Consider the following 22,444-nt stretch of genomic DNA (forward strand, 5'->3'; position numbering starts at 1 on the left):
ACTCATGGATGAAGAATCTAAGGCTCCTGAAGTCAAGCAATATGCATCCTATGCATAAAATGCTGACCTCAGCATGACAGCTTCTAAGGGACAAGGGTGGCCTCTTTGCTTGTGTGCAGGTAGAGCACTCAGTAAGTGTTCCATGAGCATAGCTGAACACTTCACAGCATCACTACTGGTAAGGAGCAGAGCTGCACAATTGGATCCCACAGACATGACCATACAGCTTATAATCAAACAGCCTGTTACAGTTTAAAGAGTTCCCTTCAAAAGCTCATATGTTATGGGTTTGATCCCCAGTGAAGCAGTTCAAAGGTCAAATTTGGCAATGTGACTGAATCAAAAGGCCCTTAACCAACGGATGAGTTTATTTAGTATGGGAATTTTCATACAAATAATAGCTGAAGGAGATGTTAGGACATGGGACCAGTGGCAGGAAGTAGGTAACTGGCAAAGCAACTTCATAGGGTGCATCTCTTCTCCAATCTTTGCCTTGCTATTTCCTGGTTACCATGAAGTAAGTAACTCTCTTACACCATGCTCTTGAACCATATTTATGCCTTTGGACCAGCTAATCATGGACTGAACCCTCTGAAACCATGAACCAAAATAAAACTTTTCCCATTGAAGTTGTGTATGTCAGGTATTTTGTCCAAACAATGAAAAGGCGACTAACTTACCACCCACCCCAATAGAACACAGGCTACACCACAGCTTCTTTTCATTTATGCAGTTTTTCAGCAGTTTAATGTATCTACCAGCCACTCCAAACACTTTCCTTCTCCAGCTCCAAGAAACCATGCTAACAACTTGTGCTTCCTTCATTATGCACATCTACATGTAGAGTTTTTTATTTTTAAAGAAATAGGGTCCCAGACATACATATGTGCATTTTGCTTTTCTTATTCCTAAATGTTCCTACAAACTCCCCCAGATGAATTTATTTGGATCTAAATTATTCTTTTTAATGTCTACATGGCATGAACATACCACAGTATTCAACCATATGTCATCATTGACTATTCAGCTTACTTAAAGCATTTTTTCTTTTTATAGATGTTGCCATATTAAACTTTTTTATAGAAATGATCTCTATAGATAGATTCCATGGATTGCAATTATTATTTTAAAAATTAAATGCATATATTTTCCAATTGTTATAATGGGAATTTTCATACACAAAACAGTAAAGAAAAGAGTATTTTGAACTCCATATACCTATTGCCCAGTTTTGGCAATTACTGGTTTATGCCCAGCCTTGTTTAATTTAATCCTTTACCAATTTCCCCGTGGTACCCATTATTTTATAGAAAAATTATTATTTGATTATTTTATTTGTCACTTAATTGTATCTCTAAAAGTTGAGAACTCTTTTAGTTTACAACCATGGTACCATTGTAAGTTGAACATCTCTAATCCAAAATTCTTAAATCTGAAATGAAACATTTTGAGCACCAAAATGATGCCAAAAGTGGGAATTCTACACCATAAAACTTTATTTTATGAACAAGATTATTAAAAATATTGGATAAAATTGTGCTCAGACAGTGTGTGTATATGTATATGAAGCAAAAGTGAATGTCATGCTTAGACTTAGGGCTCATCCCCAAGATATCTCATTAGGAATACATGAGTATTCCAGAATGCTAAAAAACCAAAATCCAAACCACTTGTGCTCCCAAACATTCTAGAAACAGGAAACTGAACTTGTGTTATACCTAATAATTAAAAGTCATGGCTTCCTATCATAGGTTCTTCAGTTAGTTTTAAATTTCTTCAATTGAATCATGGTTTTCACAGGTTGTTCAAATCAGGATCTAGGTAAGGTGCATACATTACAATTGGTTAACGTGCACTTTGTCTCTGACATGTTTGTAACTAGGTAAACTGCCCCCACACCTCTGCCTCTTCTTTCTTCTCCATCTTTTTTCCTGTTCCTCTTTCTTCCTTTTTGTTAACATCTTTGTTGAAGACACCAAGTCATTTATCTCATTTTTCCTATACAGCTTTCTGCAGTCTGGATTTTGAACATTTAATCATCATAGTATCACTTAACGTTTTCCTCTGTCCCTGGCAGTTGGTATTTAGAGATAGAAACTTGATTAGATGCAACTTAGAATTTTCTGCAAGAATATTTTATGTCACCTTGTGCCCTTCCATCAGGGGGCATGGAATGCCAAGTTGTCTCCCTGCGGTGCTATTAGCCGTCGCTGATGATTAAGGCTTATATTCATCTTTTCAGTAGAAGCTGCAAAAGAGTGATATCTTAATTCTGGCCTTCTTCATTTATTAGCTACTTGGAACATTTTATAAAGAAAACATTTCTCTTATCAAGTCATTTGTTATCCTCAGGCACAGTGTGTATTACAAAGTCTAAATAAATCGCTCTTTCCCTTTATTTACCACATATTGAAATAACAAGTTCATTTTCTAGCATTTCTAAGTGAGGGTTGTTGGGGCTTTTTGTTTTATATCCATTATTTTTATGAACACATGGGTCTTCAAAAGTGAATAAAGAGTTAACAAAAATCATTCTCTTTCTTTAAGGAAAATGACCTTGGGTTAATTTCTAGCTATGTTCCCCTGGAAACTAATGAAGGTGAAAAGTCAGATAGGTTACCAAGCAGCATTGCTTATGGTAAAAATGACCTCTAATAATTAAAGTATACCTGGTTTAGGAGAACTACAAATGAACTATAAATGCCTGGTAGGAATCCACACTTTGAGCTTCCCTGAATGCAGTGCATTTTTGTAACTGGACATGTTCCTCACTAACCTCCCCCAAAACTATTCCCATGGGATGAAATAAAGCTACTGGCTCATGTGGGTAATGGGACATTTAAAACAAATGGCTCCCACAGCCATTCCCTTAGTCCAGATTGCATAAGAAACAGACTATGAGACAGAGATTTGTGCACAGGTGGCTTATTAGAGACTACTCTTGGGAAGCGAGGCAAACAGAACTGGGCAGGGAGGAAAACTAAATTGCAAATTGCTGCTGCAAACTTCAGCCAATCCAACATAACCTCCTTAGTGAATATGATGTTGATTTAAGGTTGTCCCAATTGAGGTAAGGCTGCTCTCCGAATGGGTATAATCTTGAGAAAGGCAGCTCTTCTCCACTGAAAGCAATTCCAAGAGAAAAATCCAGCTGTAAACTCTGAGCAGCCAGCGCCTCAGGCAATTGGAAGAATGAGGTCTCAATCTACCATGATACCCAGGAAATGCACCACAGCACCGCTGTGCCCATGCATCTGCTCTCATTTTCTCCCTTCTGAGCTGCCACATCTGACAGTGCCCTGATGACACACTGTCATTTCTGTCTCACATCTTCTAGCAAAGCTGAATTGGTTCCAGAAAGGACCCATCAATGCTATAAAATGTAGAGCTAAACACATGTTTTCTGTGTATATTTTCTTCCCATATCTGTAGTCATGGCTTCCTCCAATGAACTCCACTTCCTATTAATGATATTCAGAGTCCACAGATTGGGCATGAAGGCCTCATCATATTGAATAAGTTATGGTCTCAGGGCTCTTGCTGTAGCCAGGGAACATTTTTATTTAGGCAAAATACAACATATGTTGATTTGATATTTTCAGTTCAAGACTATGAGTTTTCTTTTGTTTGTTTGTTTGTTTGTTTGTTTTACTTCAGTGAATGTTCATCTGTATGTCTTTTCCTTTGTGCCAGTTCTGAGTCTCATGGACCTCAACATAATTTTTCATTTGCTTTGTTTACAATACACGCACAATGTTTTCTCAGTAACAAAAACAAACTACCCAAAACAATAAGTTACAGAAAGAAATTAATATTTTTCTTTACATTGGTTTGTTTTATTTGTCCTCAAGGACAAATGAATGAAGCTGAGGAAATACAATCAAACTACTGTACTTTAAGCTAATCTGCAATAATTTCTTTTGCATGGGTATGTGATCAACTTACTTTATAGCTAAGTTCATTTAATTTTTAAGATCATTAGTTTACTTTTATTTTATCATTATGTAAAATAATTAAATGGTTTTAAACAAATTTTACAAATTAAAATATATACTCCCATCCATCTTGTTCCTTTTCTCTTGAATAAATCTAAACTTTGGGTTTATCTTCTGTATCACATAAAATGTAAATCAAGGACTGAGCCTTTTCCCTAAACAGGACACATATTATTTACACATTTCTAGACTTTGTGTTTTTTTCTCAATAATATAATTTAAGAATCCATCTGGAATGGTAGATGGAGTTTTTCTCATTCTTGCAACTGGTACATTAGGCATCCTTGTGTGGATATACCTTATTCATTTAATTAGTTCCTACTGAGGGATGTTTAGTGTCTGTAGTTTTGAACTATTGCAATTAGTTCCATAATTAATCATCTAAGTGGAGTCTGAAAACTGCATATCCACATAAAGAAAATTGAAACTTTATCTCTATTCCCAACCTATTAAAAAATCCACCACTCAAAATAAATACAATATTTAATGCAATGAAAATGTGAAACTACAAGAAGAAAACAGAACAACCTCAGTAAAGACAGTGATGTTTCTTATAAGGCCCCAAACACATTGCAAGCAAAAGGGAAATAGGAAAATGGAATATCAAACTAAGGTGCTCTGCAGAGTGGGGGCAACAATGAATGAAGATACAACCTGCAAACTTGGGAAAAATTTGCACACTATTCATTTGGTAAAAAGTTAGTTTCCAGAATATATAAGAAACCCAAAAATCCAGTATCAAACAGATAATCTCCTGTCAAATGAGGAAAGGATGGATACAAATTTCTTCTTTACAAAAGAACAAAATCAAATAGGCAACAAATTTCTGGAAAAAAATTGATCGATATCAGTCATCAGAGTAATGCAAATCAAAACCATCATGAGATATTATCTCACAACAATTACGATAGCTATTAGGAAAAGGATAAAGCTAAATGCATGCTTGAGAGAGTGCAGAGGAAAGGGAACTCATACATTGCTGATGGGAGAATATAAATTAGTACAGCCATCCAGTGAACATGGAGTTTCCTCAAAAAACTAAGAAATCTACTATACAAACCAGCTGTCCTATTCCTATCGATCCAAAGGAAATGAAATCAGTATTTCAAAAAGCTATCTGTATGCCGTGTTTATTGCTGCACTGTTTACAATACTCAAAATATGAATAAATCTAGATAGCCCATAAGGCAAATGTAGTAAGTGTATACACAATAGAATATTGTTCAGTCATAAAAATTATAACCAATCATTGGAATTAATAAAACTAGAGATCACTTGTTATGTGAAATAATTCAGACAGAAAGACAAATGCTGCATGGTCTGTCTCATACATGAATGCTAAAAAATGTCAGTCTAAACATAAAATGGTGATTAGCAGAGGCTAAAAGGGAAGACAAGAGATCAATTGGATAAAGGGTATCAAAGCATAGAAGGAATAAAGCCTAGTGTTCCACAACACAGTTGGAGTGATTATATTTTATATTATTATGGATTTTATGAATAGCTAGAAAGAGCTCAAAGGCTCCAACTACAAAATATTGATATGAAGATGAATCATTAAACACCCTGATTTGATCAACACGTTATATGTGTACATTGAAATACCACATTACACCTCATAAACATCAATCATTACGTGTATCAAAATTTGTAAATGTTTAAGTCCATGAACAATTATTTTTGTCAGTTATCTTTGGAAGATATCTGTAGAAATTATGTTGTTCAGTGAACAAATAAACGTTATTTTGAGAGTTAGGTCAAATTCCTCTCCATGGAGTTGTGCCAAATAGTCTCATCAGAAGCTAAGGATACTTCCTGCCCAGAGACTCTTCAAAAGCACATACTCTCAGTTTGGGGAGTTTAGGAAAGCTGACAGGTAAAAAGTGGTATCTCAGCATAGTTTTATTTTGTATTTCTATTATGAGCAAAGATGAGCAAAATTATATATGGTGTGAGCTATTTACATTTATTCTGTAGAATCTTCATATTGTTAGTGAATTTTTCTATAGAAAACAGTGTTTTCCACTGAAGATTTTAGAAAATCTCTACATATCAAATGTTGTCTGATAAGTTGCATTTTTTTCCAATTTATCATTTGTTCTTCTGGTTTGTTAGTAGGGCTGGTATTTTTAAGGGCTTTGTTTTTGTTTGTCCTATTGTTTAAGTGCTTTTTACATTGTAAATTGTCTGTTTCTCTATGTTACTTTTAAACTGTGTATCACATATAGGAAGGTTTGCTCGGGTATAAGCCAATTGATGTATGATTCTTTTACTACTTGAGTAATTTCATCTTTTACCACATTTGAATCTCGAATCTCTGTGGAATTTATCTTGATGTATAGTATGAGGACTATATCCATTCTTTGTGCTGAGAAGTCTGCTGTGATTCTGATAGGTTTTCTTTTATAGGTGATCTGTCTTCTCTCTCTGACAGCTTTTAATATTCTATTCTTATGTTGGATTTCTGGGATGACCATTGTTATGTGTCTGGGTATAGTTTTATTTTGATTATGGCTATTTGGAGTTCTATATGCTTCATTGATCCTGATGTCAGTTTCCAATCTCATGTCTGGGAAATTTTCAGCTATTACTTCTCTAAATATCCTCCTGACATCCTTTATGTTGGCCCCTTCTTTTTCATTTATCCCTATCAATCTTATGTTGTTTTTCTTTGCATCATCTTGCAGCTGTTGTATTGTTATTTCCTGATTCCTTGTTATTTTTAAAAGATCTTTCCTTTCCTGTTCACTAGCTGCAATCTTGTCTTCGAGGTCTGAAATTCTATCTTCACTTTCATTGAGGCAGTTTTTACAACTTTCAGTGGAATTTTTGATTTCTTGTATATCTCTTTGTATCAGCTTTATGTATTCTATTTGTTTCTTACATTGTTCATCCAGGGATTCTTTTTGTTTAGTTCCTCCAAGTTTTTAACTGTCTTCTTTAGATACGTTCAGTATCTCTTTCATTTATTTTATCATCTCTTCTTTTACCTGGGAGATTATTTCTAGTTTGAATTCCTTTAAAACTTCCCAGAGTTGCTTCTTTATTTCAGTTGCTATTATTTCAGGTATTTCAGAAGTATGGCATTTTCTTCTATGTACATAGCTCTTAAGGTTTCTTGGGATAGGCTGGAAGTTTGAGATTGTATTTTGGTCTTTCATTTCATCATTTTCCTATATTTCCGTGTTTCAAGTGTTATTCCAAGGCTTCCCCAAGGCCCTTTGGAAATTCTCTTCTATGCCTTCAGCTCCTGGGACTCTGGCCGCCCAGTTCCCAGGATTGAGAGAGGGTCACTGGGGCTGGGGCAGGCAGGCCCAAGCCCTGAGGGGTGGGGGCTGGTCGAGTGTGGCAGGAAGCTGTGAAGTTCCTTGGCTGGTGGGAGCAATGATCCCAAACTCCCAGGCTCAGGATGGTGCAGGGACACTCACCTCAGGCTGCCCAGTTTCCAGAATTGAGGGCACAGGCAGGCCCACAAGCATGGCAGGAAGCTAGGAAGTTGGTACAGGCAGGCCCAAGACCTGCTGAGCAGGTTCAGTGTGGCAGGAAGCTGTGAAGTTCTCTGGCTGGCTGGAGCAAGGGTGTTAAACTCCCAGGGCTTGGGGTGGTACGGGGACACTCACCCCAGGCTGCCCAGTCTCCAGAAATATATATCCATTCTTTTACATCAAGCAACCCAACCCTCCTAACTTGATGTACTAAATATTTTTTTTTACCTTACTAATTTGAGATGTTGTCTAGATTATATATTAAATTCCCATATGCAATTTGGTCTATTTGGGTTATGTATTCTGTACTTTCTTCCACCACTCAGTCTATTACTCCATTAATAGCAGTACTGTATTTTTCCAAATTATAGAGGAATTATTATATATTTTAATATCTAGTACAACTAGACTGCTCCTTAACATAATAGTATTTCTGGCAATTTTTGCTTGTTCTTCTTTCAAGTAAACATATTCAACCTATCTAGGTTTAGAAAAAATTCTGAAACATAGTTAATTGAAATTCCACTATTGCAAATTAATTTAGAAAAACTGATATCTTTTATGATACTTAGTCTTGTTAACCCTGATTATGGTAGATACTTCCATTTACTGAAGTGTACATTTAATAAATATTTCATGGATGTATTATAACTTCTTATATACATTTTGCATTTATCTGCTCAAGTTTATACCTCAGTGTTATCATTATTTTTTGCTTTAATCCCTAATATAAACTGATCTTTTAAAATTTTATATCTTGCAGCTGTTTTTGTTTGCATATATAACAGCTACTAGTTTTTTGTATGCAGGTTCTATAATCTGATATTTTATTAAATTTTGATGTTGTTTATAGTGGTTTTTAATTAATTACATAGATTCAATAGATACACATATTCAACAGATATACATATTCATATATCTGCAAACCTAAATGATTTCACCTTTTTTCATGAAAATCCTCCTTTATTGTTTTAGGGAGGTACAGATACACCTTGATCAGTACACATAGAGCTGTGTACAAGTGAAATATTCAAATTTGCCAAATTTAGTTGACCTAATTTTCCTTGAGTTCTTCCTAGAAATCTAACTGCAAGTGGAGATGAGGGTCATCATTGTCTCAAGCGTCACATGGCTTTGAGGTATGACTGGAAACTACAATGAATGTTTACATCCTTTAAAGAAATTGTTGTAGGGGGCTTGGAATTTAGTTCAGTGGCATAAGCACCTGCCTTGCAAGCAGGCAGTCGTGAGTTCAGCACTTATTCTCCTTAAAATATCCCCCTTCACTTTAGACACTCTTATCCTATCATTCTTCTCATTTTCTAAAGCAGGTCTGAAAATCCTTTTGTGTGTGTATCTTTAATTGCACTGTTGTGGCTCCCTTGATGCTCTTAATCAATTCAAAACATTTACCTTTCACAGTCATTTTGCTTTTGGGAAAGAGCCAAAGGTCACATTGTTACCAGATGGTTGTAGTCAGGAGATGCAAAGAGAACAATTACATACAGGACACATAATTTACAGTATTATTTATGATGGTCACCAGAGCAGTCAAATACAAAGAAAGTGTAGGAAATCTGTTCACACATTAAAGACCTAGAGAATCCAGCTGAGGGCCTGGATCCCATGGCAATAACCTGCATGAGTTCAGCTAAAGACCTAGAGCCCACAACAATGACTCATGCAAGTCTGTTTCACAGATCTGGACTGAGAAGGCCCAAAGTTTAGCAGTAGAAGCTAGAAAGTCTATGCCAATGGAGTGAAGGATCAGTACTAGTAGGCTGAGGATTCTACAGTGGAGCCAGGAAGCTACACTCAAGGGCCACAGGTGAAGGATCTGTGCCAGTATGTTGAGGGTCCTGTACTGGAGCCAAGAAGCAATGCTCAAAATAAGAACCAGGGCTTTCCTGGAAAGTACCATAGTCATCCTTAGCAACAATGAGGCCCTGAGCTCCTCCAATGATAACAGCCAAGCATAGATCGGGAAGCCAGCATGACAGACTTCTGGAAATTAAACAGCACACATCTTCCCCTCTGGAGCCAGCAGACAATTCTCAAAGTAAGAACCAGAAATCCCACATAGTGAACCAAGGCATCCCCAGTGACAAGGTCCCAAGCTCCTCCAATGATAATGGCCAAACTCATATCATGACAGGCTCCTCCAGAAGAACCAACAGCTCCAAACAGCAACACTTAGGAGAACCCACAATGCTACTCTTGCTCACCAGGTCTCCTTTTTATGCTGGCATCAGTCCTCAGGTGGGCCATCCACGCTCAGCACCACATTGATTCAGTTCAGCGAGTGTTTAATTTGACTACCCATTACCAATCCACTACACAGATCCAATGAATGGGTTGGATGAAGGTCATTAATGGTAATGTGTCTTTTACTATAATAGATTTAGAAAAGTAAAGTGGATAAAGACACACTGTAATGTTTTAATTTGACAAAAATTGCTGGGAAAGAAAGAAATTGCTATAAATGGATTCAGCTCTGACCAAAAACTACAGTGAACATTTGAATTTTAAAATTTTATTATAATCAGTGACACATTGCCATCAGTCCCCCTCAAAGAACTCAAAATACCCTTCTTACTTTAAATATCCATATCCTATCACTCTAGGCAACGTCTTCTCCTGTAATTAGTTTTCAAAAATTTAAACATTTTCCATATCCCTTTGTATTTCCTATGGTCATTTCTAAACAATACAATAAATAAAGAGAGAAGTGACCTCCAGTTAAGAAGTTTTATCATATATGTGTGTATGTATGCCAGTCTTTAAAGTCTTTTTAGCGCATGTTTGTAATACATAATGTTTTCATTCCTCATGGGAAATGAGCACAACTATGTAATACATCTTAATTCCTTCTTTATCCCCCCTTTTCTTCCCTCTCTCCCCTCACCATCCATCTCTTCACCCCATTCCTTTAACTTCTTTTTTACACTATTCTATGAGGTACAGTTGACAAACAAAAAGTTGTATGTATTAAATGTGTAGAATTTTGTGAGCTTGATTATAACAATCCACACCAAAAACCTACCCACCATCTATAAAATTTCTACCTTGCCTTTTTACTTGTTTGCTATAAAAATAATTCTACCTTTATCACATATTTTAAGTTTAAAATACAGTATTATTTTCTATAGGCACTATGATGTATGATAGATCTCAAAGACTTCACCATCTTTTATAAACCTAGAGCCATTTAACTAATGCCCCATCTCCCTCTACCCCAGCCACTGATAACCACTCTCTGTTCTATGAGACTGAGATTCATCATATAAATGATATCATGTAACATTTGTCTTTCTGCATCTGACTTAATTACTCTTAGTGTGCCCTCTAGGTTCCCTCATGTTTGGTTTGTTTGGTTTGTTCTTGAGATAAGGCTCACTACATAGTTCAGACTGGCTTGGAGTCACCATGTAGCTCAGTCTGGCCTCAAACTTATGGTAATCCTCCTGCCTCAGCCTCCTGAGTGCTGGTATTATAGGCATGTACCATCACGTCCAGCTTCACTCATGCTTTAAGTGACAAGATTTGCTTCTTTATAAACTGAATAATAGTTCTGGGGGAGTTAATATTTTCTTTACCCATTCATCCAATGATTGACATTTAGGTTTCTTCCATATCTAGGCTATTGTAAGTTATGCTTTTCTGATTTCTAGTTCACAATTTGCTGTTGCTGTATAGAAATGCTACTGGTTTCTATCTGTTGATTTTGTACTCTGAAACTTTGTGGAATTCTTCTTTAGTCTTGATGGTTTTTTGATGGAGTCCTCAAGCTTTCCCTTATATCTGATTATATCCATAAACATGGCAATTTGGCTTTCTCTTTTTTGATTTGGATGTCTTTTATTCCTTCACTTACTGGATTAATTCAATGAAGATTTCTAATACAATACAATAATGAATAAAACATGTAATTTGGTATACCCTTGGTTCAGCACAAATCTTAGCAAGAAGGCTTTTAGCTTTTCCCATTCAGTGTGACATCCACTATTCCTTGTGAAATGCCCTAGTTATGCTGAGATTTGTTCATTCTGGATCTAATTTGCTCAGAGTTTTTTATCGTGAAGGAATGTTAAATGTCATTAAGTGCCTTTTCTATATCTATTGAAATGATCATGTAACCATTGTCACCCATTCTGTCATGTTTGTATGTGAATGCCATTCTTGCATTTTGGTGAATTCTATCAAGTTTTTAAAATAAATTTAACATCAGTGCTTCACACTCTCCCAAATAGAAGAGAAAGAAACACTTGCTAGGTCATTTCTTACGTCAGTATTACCTTAAGTCCAATGCAAGCAGACATATTACAAGAAAAGAAAATTTCTAATGTCTTTCGTAAATGTAGTTACAGACTCCTCAAGAAAAAACTAGCAAATTATCTTAGTTATTCTGATGTTTCAATTATGAAGTACCTGGACCTGGGTAACTTACAAAGTGAAGAAGTTTATGTGACTTAGGAGTCTGGCAGCTGGAGGGTCCAAACAGCGTGATGAAATTGCCACATCACTACAGTGCAGAGAAGCAGAAAGGGACCTGGTTGCCACAGACATAGAAGGAGCCATGTACGTAAAGTAGCCTCACTGCATTATGATCTCCGCTGCCAGTTTTAATCCAGTCCCATTAGAGCTAGAACTCCCGCAAAACTGCATTATCCACTCATGAGGGTGATTCCCATGGCCCAATTACCTCATCCTAGGCCTGACCTCTTAAAGATTCCATCACCTCCATACCACCCACCACCCTGGGAGTCAAGCTTTCAGCACACAAATCTTGGGGGGAACAAATCATTTCTAAACCATAGCATTTCTAAACCAAGCTTTTTAGCTTGAACACAAAATATTAAACTGCATCACAATCAGGTAGAATTTATGTTAGGAGTACAAAACTGATTCAACATATGAAAATCAACGTAATGTACCATACTGCTATAAAAAAGAAAAAAATTATGTGGTAGATTCAGAAATAATAACTGAAAACAATTAGTACCCTTTCTACACTAAAGGGAAAAAAAACACTCAGTAAGCTAGGACTATAGCAGACCTTCCTGAACCTGCTACATCATCCTTAATGGTGAAGAGATTAAAGATTCCTTAAGATTAGGAGTAACTCAAGGATGTCTACACTGTTCTGGAAGACATAGTCAGAGCAATTTGTCAAGGAGAAAACATTCAAATTGGGAAGAGGAGAAAGGGAGAGAGACAGACAGACAAGCAAAAATGTATACACACTTCAGGAAAAGAAAAATTTATATAAATATTTTAATTCTAAATTGATTGAAATATGAGATTAATACAAGCTATCTTTGGCTTCTATAATGACAAGAGATGCTTAATGTGGTTATCATTAGCTTCTAAGCACTTAGAACTACGAACTGCTTTCGGGTAACGTTGGTCACTGCAATTGCTGCACATACATTTTCAATTTCTTCTCTAAAGGTGGGCAGTGTAGCAGGTTTCCTACAATACAGGATGTACTTTAGGGTCCCCATATGAAGAAACACCATATGAGTTTTCATTTCCAAAAGTGTGTATACAGGTTTTTGGCAGACTGTGTATATATATGATCGACAAAAACAGATTAGAGCTAATAAATGGAGCTCACCAAAGTTCAGGATGCAAGGTTGGTATGGAAAAATCAGTTGTAAAAAACAAAAGAAAAAGAAAAACAAGAGGGCCAGAAACTTAGCTCAATGGCACAAGCACCTGCCTGGAAAGTGCGAGGTCATGAGTTTGATCCCCAGTACAAGAAAAAAAAAAAAAAAAACAGTTGTATTTCTACACATTAACAAAGAACAATTCAAAAATAAGATTAAGAAAATAATTCCATTTGCTGTATCATAAAAAGGATAAAATAGGAATGAATTTAGCCACAGAAGTGTAAGAAAGATCTGCACATTGAAAACTATAAAATATTGCTTAAAGAAACTAAGGAAGATTTCAATAAATGAAAAAAAATTCTGTGCTCATTGATTAGAACACAAGAAGACAACACTCCCCAAGTTTCTACAGATTCCATGTAATTTTTGTCGGGACTCTAATAAATTTTGTGCAGAAACAGGGGCATTAAGCCTAAACTAAGTATGATAAATGAAGGACACAAAATATTCAAGACCATCTTTTAAAAACCCACAGTGAAGAACTCACACTACCCAGTTTCAACGCAGCTGCAATAATCAATAGAATGTGGTTAGTATTTTTAAAAAATGTGTACAGATCAGAGTAGCAGATTTTGAGGTTCCAATAATGAATTATACACCCATTTTCAATAGATTTTCAACAGGGTTTCAAAAATAATCCTTCTACCAAGGTGCTGGAACAATATGTTGCCCACATGCAAAGGAATGAAATTGGACCCATCAGCCCCCCCAAATATAAAAATTAATTTAAAACAGATCAATGACCCAAGTGTAAAAGCTCAAATTGTAAAGCAATTGAAAAGAACATGAGTATAAATACTCAAGACCTTGAATTAGTTAGCATTTTTTAAATGACACCAAATAAGCAAGCTACAAAAATAAATCGGAAATATTAATTAAACTTCATGAAAATTTAAGACTTTTGTATTTCAGAGTGTCACATCTGGCTCCTAGTCAGGGAGCCAAAGATGTTCTGTCTGGGGACAAGGACCACTGCTCTGCTGTCCAAACGGCCCACCGGCATCATAAATTGAGTCCAGATTTTAAAAATTAGAGGGACAAAATTTAACAAAAGAAAGACACTACTTTATAAAGAGGAAAAGAAAAGGGTGAAACGGAGAGGATAGCAGCTACCCTGAGAAGGAAGAATCAGGGCAGGGTCTCGGAAAGATGGAGGACCTGTGGCCCCTTTGTTCCCAGCTGCTTTTATATGAGGGGCGAGTGGTCTTTCCTCCTCCACTTAGAAGTTCCTGTCGCTGGGTTGGCTTCTGAGCGCTGCTGCCTACTGTCATTTCTTCCCGTGGCCTTTGTGCAGCTTCTTTCACCTGTGTGTTTACTTGTCCCTGGCCTAGCTTTTAAGGCCTTATCTTTGGAGTGAGTGGCTAGCTGGCAAAGGGGTAACTTACTCATGGTACCCCAGAGTTAGTAAGGGGATGTGTGCATCTCTATCATACTTTACAATAGTGGCTCGACAATGGATGAATGCATGTGTGTGTATGTGTGTGTACGAGTGTGTACGGATGTGAGTACATGCTATCTTAATGCTAGGCAGCCCTCCCCTTTGCTTCCCCAATATTTTATTAGAAGTGGAGGTGGCTGATATTTGGCTTTTTTCTGTGTCCTGCCTGTCAGCTCTTTTTCTGGTCTCTTGGTGTACATGCCAAAGCTATTTGCTGCCTCTCTTTATCTGGGTTTTTGGTTTTGTTTTGATTTTTGTGTTTTGTTTTCCTCTATCTCTGTCTCTGACTTGCTTCCCAGGAGAATTTCTGTATCAAAGCTTGTTTTCAACTCTTTCTAGTCAAAATTAACTCGAAGATCTATGGAGAACCCTACTCTATTTTCTTGTCTATAGACCCCTACCCCCACAAAAGGACACTACTTAAAATGAAAAGATAACCTAGAAAATGGAGAAAATAAATTTAAATTGTGTTGTTATGCAGGATCTAGATTATATAAAGAGCTCTTAAAAATCAATAGTAAAAGACAACTAAATTTCTAAAACTATATAAATGACATATAGGAGTTTCAACTTCATTAGCCATTAGAGAAATTCAGACCTGAAACACAGTAAGATCCCACCTCATATATACTGTAATGACTATAATCGGGGCAAAAAGGACAATGGCAAGTTTGAATAAGCATACAGAACTGTAATCCTCTTGTATTGCTAATAGGAATGTAGAATTGTGCAGTTACTTCAGAAAATAGTTTGCCACTTCCTCAAAAAGTTAAGCAGAGCTACCATACGATACAGCAGTTCTATGTACAAGAGAACTGAAAGCATGTGTGCATACAAAAGTTTGTACAAAAATACTTACAGGAATATATTTCTAATAGTGAAAAAATGAAATATTTATACATGCTACAACATGGGTGAATCCAGAAAACACTGTTTCAGGTTAAAGAATTCATACACAAAATCCCAAATCTCATCTTTACAGGAAGTCCCACAATAAGTAAGTCCACAAACAGAAAACGTAGATTGCTGTCAAGGGCTGGGCCAAAAGGGAAGTGATGTGACTACTAATAAACATCCTCTGGGAGTGATGGAAGTGTTCTGGAATTAGATAATGGTGATGACTGCAAAATTTAATGAATATACTAAAAACTATGAACCATTCACCTTAAAACTGAACATTTAATGGCAAGTGAAATATATCTCAATAAAAAAAATTAAAGAAACCAAGGGGTCTCACACAGACACATGACACAAATGCACCTTGAAGCTGGGACTCAAAGGCAAACTTTAGTTACTCCAGGATGAGGAAGAATATTGATAAAATTCAGTTTGCTCAAACACATGAAGAAAAAAGTCTCTCATCCTTTACTGTGTCAGTATAACCTGGCACATGTGTTACTAAATCGATACTATCAAAAAAAAGTGAAGCACATATCCTGTGATCCAGGGTTTTAAGTTGTAGAAATCTGAAGCAGGCACATTTCATGTTCAGTGAATTTTCTTTTCTATTTTAAAAGTGATAATCACAGGGAGAGATAATAAATTATACAATGAATTTTTGAAGCCAAATTCAGCTCTCTATTCTGCTTTTTTGGAAAAGACCGTTTGTATCATAGTATGGTTTCTATGAAGTTTCTGCTCTTTTACTCTTTATAAGCTGCATAAAGAGGAAAGTAAAGTACCTCCCATATATATAGGGTCTTCTTTTGAGGGGTTCTGAGCATATGCTAATAAAAGTTACTGATTCTGTATAGTGATCTAGCCTTAATGAAATAATGGTGGGGTGAGATGGAGGAAAGGAAACAAAACCTGAGCCTTAGACAAACTTCACGAAACTACAAAGAAAGTCAAGAGATAACTCTGAGAGACTTATGTACAAGGCCTCATGAAAATAACAGTAACTAAGCAGTGACCAACAAGTTCAATGATCACTGAAAGACGTACTTCAGTAAATCTATACCATTGTTCCTTTAATTATTTTTCCAAATGGTGATGTCTCTTTAAATGTGCCATCACTATTATTTGTAAGCACTGTTTTTTGTTCAACAAATAAAGAGTTGTAACAGGGCAGAAAAAGTCCACAGAAAGGAAAATCATGCCAATCTATTTTCTAATTCATCATATCCCAGGCCTTCAGTCAGTGAAGACATAACCTATAGTCAACTTACTCAAACTCCAGGCAAAGCACCAACCAAGAAGAAATATTTTATAAAACTTGTCCCATAATGTGGAAGATGACTGACAGCCAAACCTCCAGGATCCATACTGAATCACCTCTGCTCTGGAGCTGGTCCTGTGAAAGTATAGAACAGTGATGGTGAAACTTTTAGAGTTTTCAGCAATAACAAGCAGCCACTGTGGCACGTGTGCCAGCCACAGACACAGACCCTCAACCTACCTGTGCCACCACTTTCAGGAGTCATCTCCCTACTCAACTTGGTCAGAGATAATAGGGAGACAGGGATTGTGACATAAGCAAATGCCATCAAGCAGATGTATGTAAAGCCATCCCATGTGCTTGCTAGTAGGGACATCACCTGTGAAGGCCTCATAAACAGCTAACTTCCTGCAGCCCCCAAAGAAGGCCTCACGAGGAGAAGGAGGGACTCCTCTACTGGAGAACGGACAGCAGGAGTCTAGTAAAGGAGGTGACCAGAGCCCTGGGGACCAGGTGGCAATTGTACAGACATCATGGAGACTGCTATGTGCGTTTGTTCCCCATGCTGTACGTGGCAGAGATGCTGTCCTCATTTGTGTTCCTGTCTGTGCTGCAAGTTCATCTTCACCTCGGAACGGAACTGCACCTGCTTCCCCTGCCCTTACAAGGATGAGAGGAACTGTCAGTTCTGCCACTGTACCTGCGCAGAGAACCCCAACTGCCACTGGTGCTGCTGCTCCTGGGCCAATGATCCTAACTGCAAGTGCTGCTGCACAGCCACCAGCAATATCAAGTGTTACTACTATGAGAGCCGCTGCTGCCGCAATGCCACCATCATATTCCACAAGGGCCGCCTCAAGAGCATCCGCACCTCGTAAGTACCTAGCTCTCAAGTGAGACCATGTTGGCCCAGGAAAACTGGGGACCTCACAGCTGTGGAGTCCCCAGAACATGCCAGTGCCACCTCTGAGTACACTGCTTTATTTGAAAAGGAAAGGCCAAGAATTCTGTAGCAACTAAGAATATCCTAAAAAACCAGGTCTAGACCTTGAGTTCCAAACCAGAGCTCCATCAGCTATGGAAATAGGTGCTGAAACCTTCTAAACTCCAGCCCTCACAACTGTACCAGATAGTAAGAACTTACACTTTGTGTGGAAGGAATTTGCCAGGTGCTACATGCATGATCATGCTGGACCCTCATCTTGTGTCCACTGTAGCCCCAAGAAAACTGAGTTTTGAGGTTAAGATGCCCAGGATCACACAGCATAGTAAGATCCAGTCAGGATTTACATGCAGGATCTGTGCTCTGAAATGCAAAATGCTGCACTAAAAAATAGGGACAAAGACAACTGCCATCGTAGGGTAGAGATAAGTGTTATTTATGCACTTTGCCATCTGAACAATATGAATTGTTCTCCTTCCTATGAACTTTTGCTATCTGAAATGTTTATTGGAAAAGTGAGAACTTCAATGAGCGACTTTTGACCCTGGACACCTATGAACTCTTAATGGAGTTCTCTCCTTTCACATCCAGAAATCACAGTAGTAAGGCTCTTAATTACTCATTTGTGGCAGTAATCCTTCTTGTCAGGTACTGCATACCCTCTTCCTTCTCTGCCAAATTAGTCTTTTTATGTAATATATGAGGGGAGTGTGATATAATACAGGTAGATTTCCGAGAGGAAGAAAGATCATAACGCAGCACTTACAGATGACAAGATTAGGAGAGAGAACAAAGGGAAATGTTTGAAGGTTTTCAAAGCTGGGAAAGCAATTCTGTGGGCAAAGCTTTGAACTATAACCTTAAAATTAAACACTTAGCAAACATCTAATGATTTATTCACCACCCATGACCCTCTCATGCTGTATGCATGAAAAAAACATTGCAGATTCTGGATGTGAGTTTGGAAGCTCTAAGGTGTGGGTCTTCTCTGTGCTTTCCCATTCTCTACGCACCAGCCATGGGGAGTCACTAAACCTCTTTCAACCAGGGAGGGATTAAACCACAGCTTTGGGAAGATGTCTCAGGCATTAGTGGCTCTCAGACTTTGTTGTACATTGACATCACCTGGGCATCTTCAGAGTATTCTGATTCCTGTCCTTGCTCGTAAACACAGTGACTTTTATTAGTCTAAAGGTACAAACTGGGAATCAGAATTGTAAAATCTCTGCTTTCTTTGGGTGATTCTAATGTGCAGAATGATCTGGAGTGGGCAAGGAGGGAATCTGGGAACCTCACCAGTCAGGTGAGAACCCAGATGCAAGAACAGGCCTGAATCTAACCCTAACCCAGCAGGAGGACAAGGCTGCTGGGCTTTCTGCTTTAGCACAGAACCAAGGCCCCTGAGTGCCCATTTGACACCTGAGTCTTTGAGTGGGGGGAGTATTGCAAATGCCAGAAGATCAGCTCTGGAATCTTGGAGCTTGACTTCCAGCTGGATTCTCTTCTGCTTTCCTGCTCCTACCCCATGCTGGACACCACTTCTCCTCCCCAGCAGCTGTCCCCATTCTAGTCTTACTCAACATCTCAGCCTCATTCATTTTGTCATTTTCCTTTTCACCTCTACCACAGCTTACTGAGCATTAGCTCTGGTCAAACCTGTGTGTGTTCTTTCTCTTCCAGGACTTCTCCTTTCTCCCCTCCTACCCTCCCACTTTCTGATTTTTCACATTATATCTCTTTACGGTACACACTGAGTCTCAGAGTCCTACATTTTTGCTAAAGGAAGTCCATCCAGCTACCACACATCCAGCTGGCCCTTTAGGCCCAAGAAGAAGGCTTGGAAGCAGAGAAGAAACACAGCAAACAGAGCCCAGCATCTAAAATCCTAGGGTAGTGATGGTAAAACTTTTAGAGCATTCAATGATAACAAACAGCCCCCGGTGGCATGTGTGCCATAGGGTCACCACCACTGTCCTCAGAGATAAAATTTCCAGATACCTGCATCTTCTGGAGTGAGACTGTCATCACAGGGTCACTCATTGTAGTATGTCTGAGAGTTCCTTTGAGGATCTGGACTCTGAGACTTAGGTCCCTGGCCAACAGAGTGAGGAAGGAGACAGAGATACAGGGAAAGCAGAAAAGCAAAGGCAGACAGGAACACGGCTCAGTGTCAACACCAGTCCACAAACATTGCTGCGAATAGAGACAAGAATAGCCACAGGTCATGCTTGGCTTACACTTCCGTTCCCACAGGCAATTCATTCATTTTCATAAACTGCTTTTGCTCTGGTTGTAACTTCTCAGACCATAACCTTAAATCTTACAAGAATGTTCTCACTTCATCCATTGTTCCTACAGATAAATACAGGAAATCAGCCTCAGACGTTAGACAAATAAATGATCTTAACATACACAACTCCACAGAAGTACATGCTTTCATGGCCTTGACCACTGTGTTCCTCTACTGTGGAAATTTCCTGGACTGTGAACATAAACAGTTAGTAGCAGAGTTATTACAGTGACTACACTTGTTCAATGCTTTCAATCTACCCACAGCCAGCCCCTTGCCATGGATTAGCTCACTTAGACTTTATACAAAGCCTCATGAAACAATAGTACGGTGAGTTTCAATTTAAAGATGAGGAAACTAAGAGGATGGAGGTTAAGAAACTGTTGATTGTAGTCATGGTAAAGACTTGTACCATTCATTACCTGTTGGTCTGGGAGTTAGATCATACAGGTGGGCTCTAGTCTTGGCTCAGGTACTGACCTTCTGGTGTCCTTGGAAATACTTAGTCCCCCCGTCTGTGCTCCTTCTGATGTACAATAGTAATGTCGATGCCCTCTCAGTACAATCCAACAAGAACACACTTGCAGTTGGGCAAGATTGGGTTCATGGACTCATTTCAACAAGTGGTAACTTATCCATAGTAAGTAGGACCATGAAGGTAAATCTTTGGTTATCTTAATAGACGATGGGAAGAAAAGAGTGAATGAGGATGGGGGAGAGGAACTAGCAGCTGTCACTCCTGTTGATCCATATGAGACTGTGGTCATTATTGCGATCTGGAGAATGTTCTTGTCTGAGTTTCAGTGCTGTAAAGTGGTTCTGCTCTGTTTGACTCTATCACAATCATTGCACTCTTGTGGGTTCAATGACATTACCGATAACCAAAAGAACCTCAAGGCCCCATTGACCATGCTAAGCCAGGATGCCGCTTTACTCTTGCTGGAAAATTGCACCAAGCAGTTGCAGATCCCTTCCAGCTCATGCTTTCAGTCCTTGGAGTTATGAAATTAAATTTAATTTTCTCCAGGAATTCTATGGCATGGGTATCTGCTGTGTGAGGAATAGGCAGAGTTCACTCAGCTAAAAGATGGAGGAGGCAGCTTAGGAACCAGCCACCCAGGCAGAAGCTCATATCTTCCCTATCCCACCTGCGTGCCTGCGAAGCAGAGCAAGCTCTCCTGTTTGTTTCTTCCTGTAGGTCCAAGACTGCGCTGCGTGTGGGAACCAGCGACACCCAGATGGATGAGCTGAAGTCCCTACCAGCGAACAGCCACCTGATCGAACACCTCAGCTGCCCCATGTGCAACCGGCTGCGCCTGCACTCGTTTATGCTGCCCTGCAACCACAGCCTCTGCGAGAAGTGCCTGCGGCAGCTGCAAAAATTCGCTGAAGTCACCGAGAACTTCTTCATCCTCATTTGCCCGGTGTGCAGCCGCTCTCACTGCATGCCCTATAGCCACAAGATGCGACTTCCAGAGAACTACCTGCGGGGGCGCCTCACCAAGCGCTACATGCAGGAGCACGGCTACCTCAAGTGGCGCTTTGACCGCTCCGCTGGGCCTATCCACTGCCAGGTCTGCCGCCGCCGGCGCATCGCCTACAAGCGCTGCGTCACTTGCCGCCTCAACCTGTGCAATGAGTGTCTCAAGGCCTTCCACTCGGACGTCGCCATGCAGGACCACGTCTTCGCGGACACCAGCGCGCAGGACCAGGATGAGAAGATCTGCATCCAGCACCCGTCCAGCCGGATCAGTGAGTACTGCCGCAACGACAACCAGCTGCTCTGTACCTTCTGCAAGGTGGCTTTCCACAGCGGCCACGACACCGTCAGCCTCATCGATGCCTGCTCGGAGAGAGCCGCCGCACTCTTCAGCGCCATCGCCAAGTTCAAAGCAGGTCCTGGTGCTAGTATGTGTGTGTCTGTCCCCTCCAGAGCAACTCCTGGTTCAGGAACTGGTGGGGAAGGTGGCTTGGGGCATTCTGTTAATGCCAGTCTTACCTTTACCCACCAGAGCAATCCACACCCTGAAAACAAGGCGCTCCCCTGTGGTCACTGTCACCGTGTCCACACTGGCCGCTGCCACCAGCCCCTTAGCCTCCCTGTGCCTGCTCTCCTCCTCTGTACAGTGGAGATAATAGCATGGCCTTAGTATTGTAAACACTGAGTTACTCTGTGTAAAGCATTCACAAAAAAATCTGGTATGTAATAGCCCATGAAGATTCTATGACTTCCACATCCTCTGACTTCACTTTCCTGGTTAGAAATTAAGTTTGACCTCTAGTTTTCTGAAGTTCTGTGAACATTTCTAAGGTGTTCTGCACTGAAGTTGAATCCACCACCCATCCACCCAATTTTTACCACCACCCACCCAATTTTCAGGGAAAAAGGATTGAGCTAATACCAAAAGTCATCCCAGTTTAAAAATTTTCCCCATGAACTTTCTCCCAAAGTTTTAGAGAATG

At 39.0% G+C, this 22,444-nt stretch overlaps 1 protein-coding gene across 1 annotated transcript in view; it reads left to right on the top strand.

The window, feature by feature from the left end:
• Positions 1–17,107: 17,107 nt before the first annotated feature.
• The window catches only part of Trim42 (tripartite motif containing 42), a 31,369-nt gene continuing 26,032 nt past the window's right edge, over positions 17,108–22,444 (top strand). The window contains exons 1-2 of the mRNA XM_003476749.2: positions 17,108–17,622; positions 21,180–21,877. Coding sequence (XP_003476797.2) covers positions 17,282–17,622; positions 21,180–21,877 — 1,039 coding nt within the window. The 5' untranslated portion in view covers positions 17,108–17,281. The remainder of the gene's footprint in view (positions 17,623–21,179; positions 21,878–22,444) is intronic.

Source organism: Cavia porcellus, unplaced genomic scaffold (assembly GCF_034190915.1).
Source record: "Cavia porcellus strain 051 isolate PalLab524CR breed Dunkin Hartley unplaced genomic scaffold, mCavPor4.1 scaffold_5, whole genome shotgun sequence".
Lineage (NCBI taxonomy): Eukaryota > Metazoa > Chordata > Mammalia > Rodentia > Caviidae > Cavia > Cavia porcellus.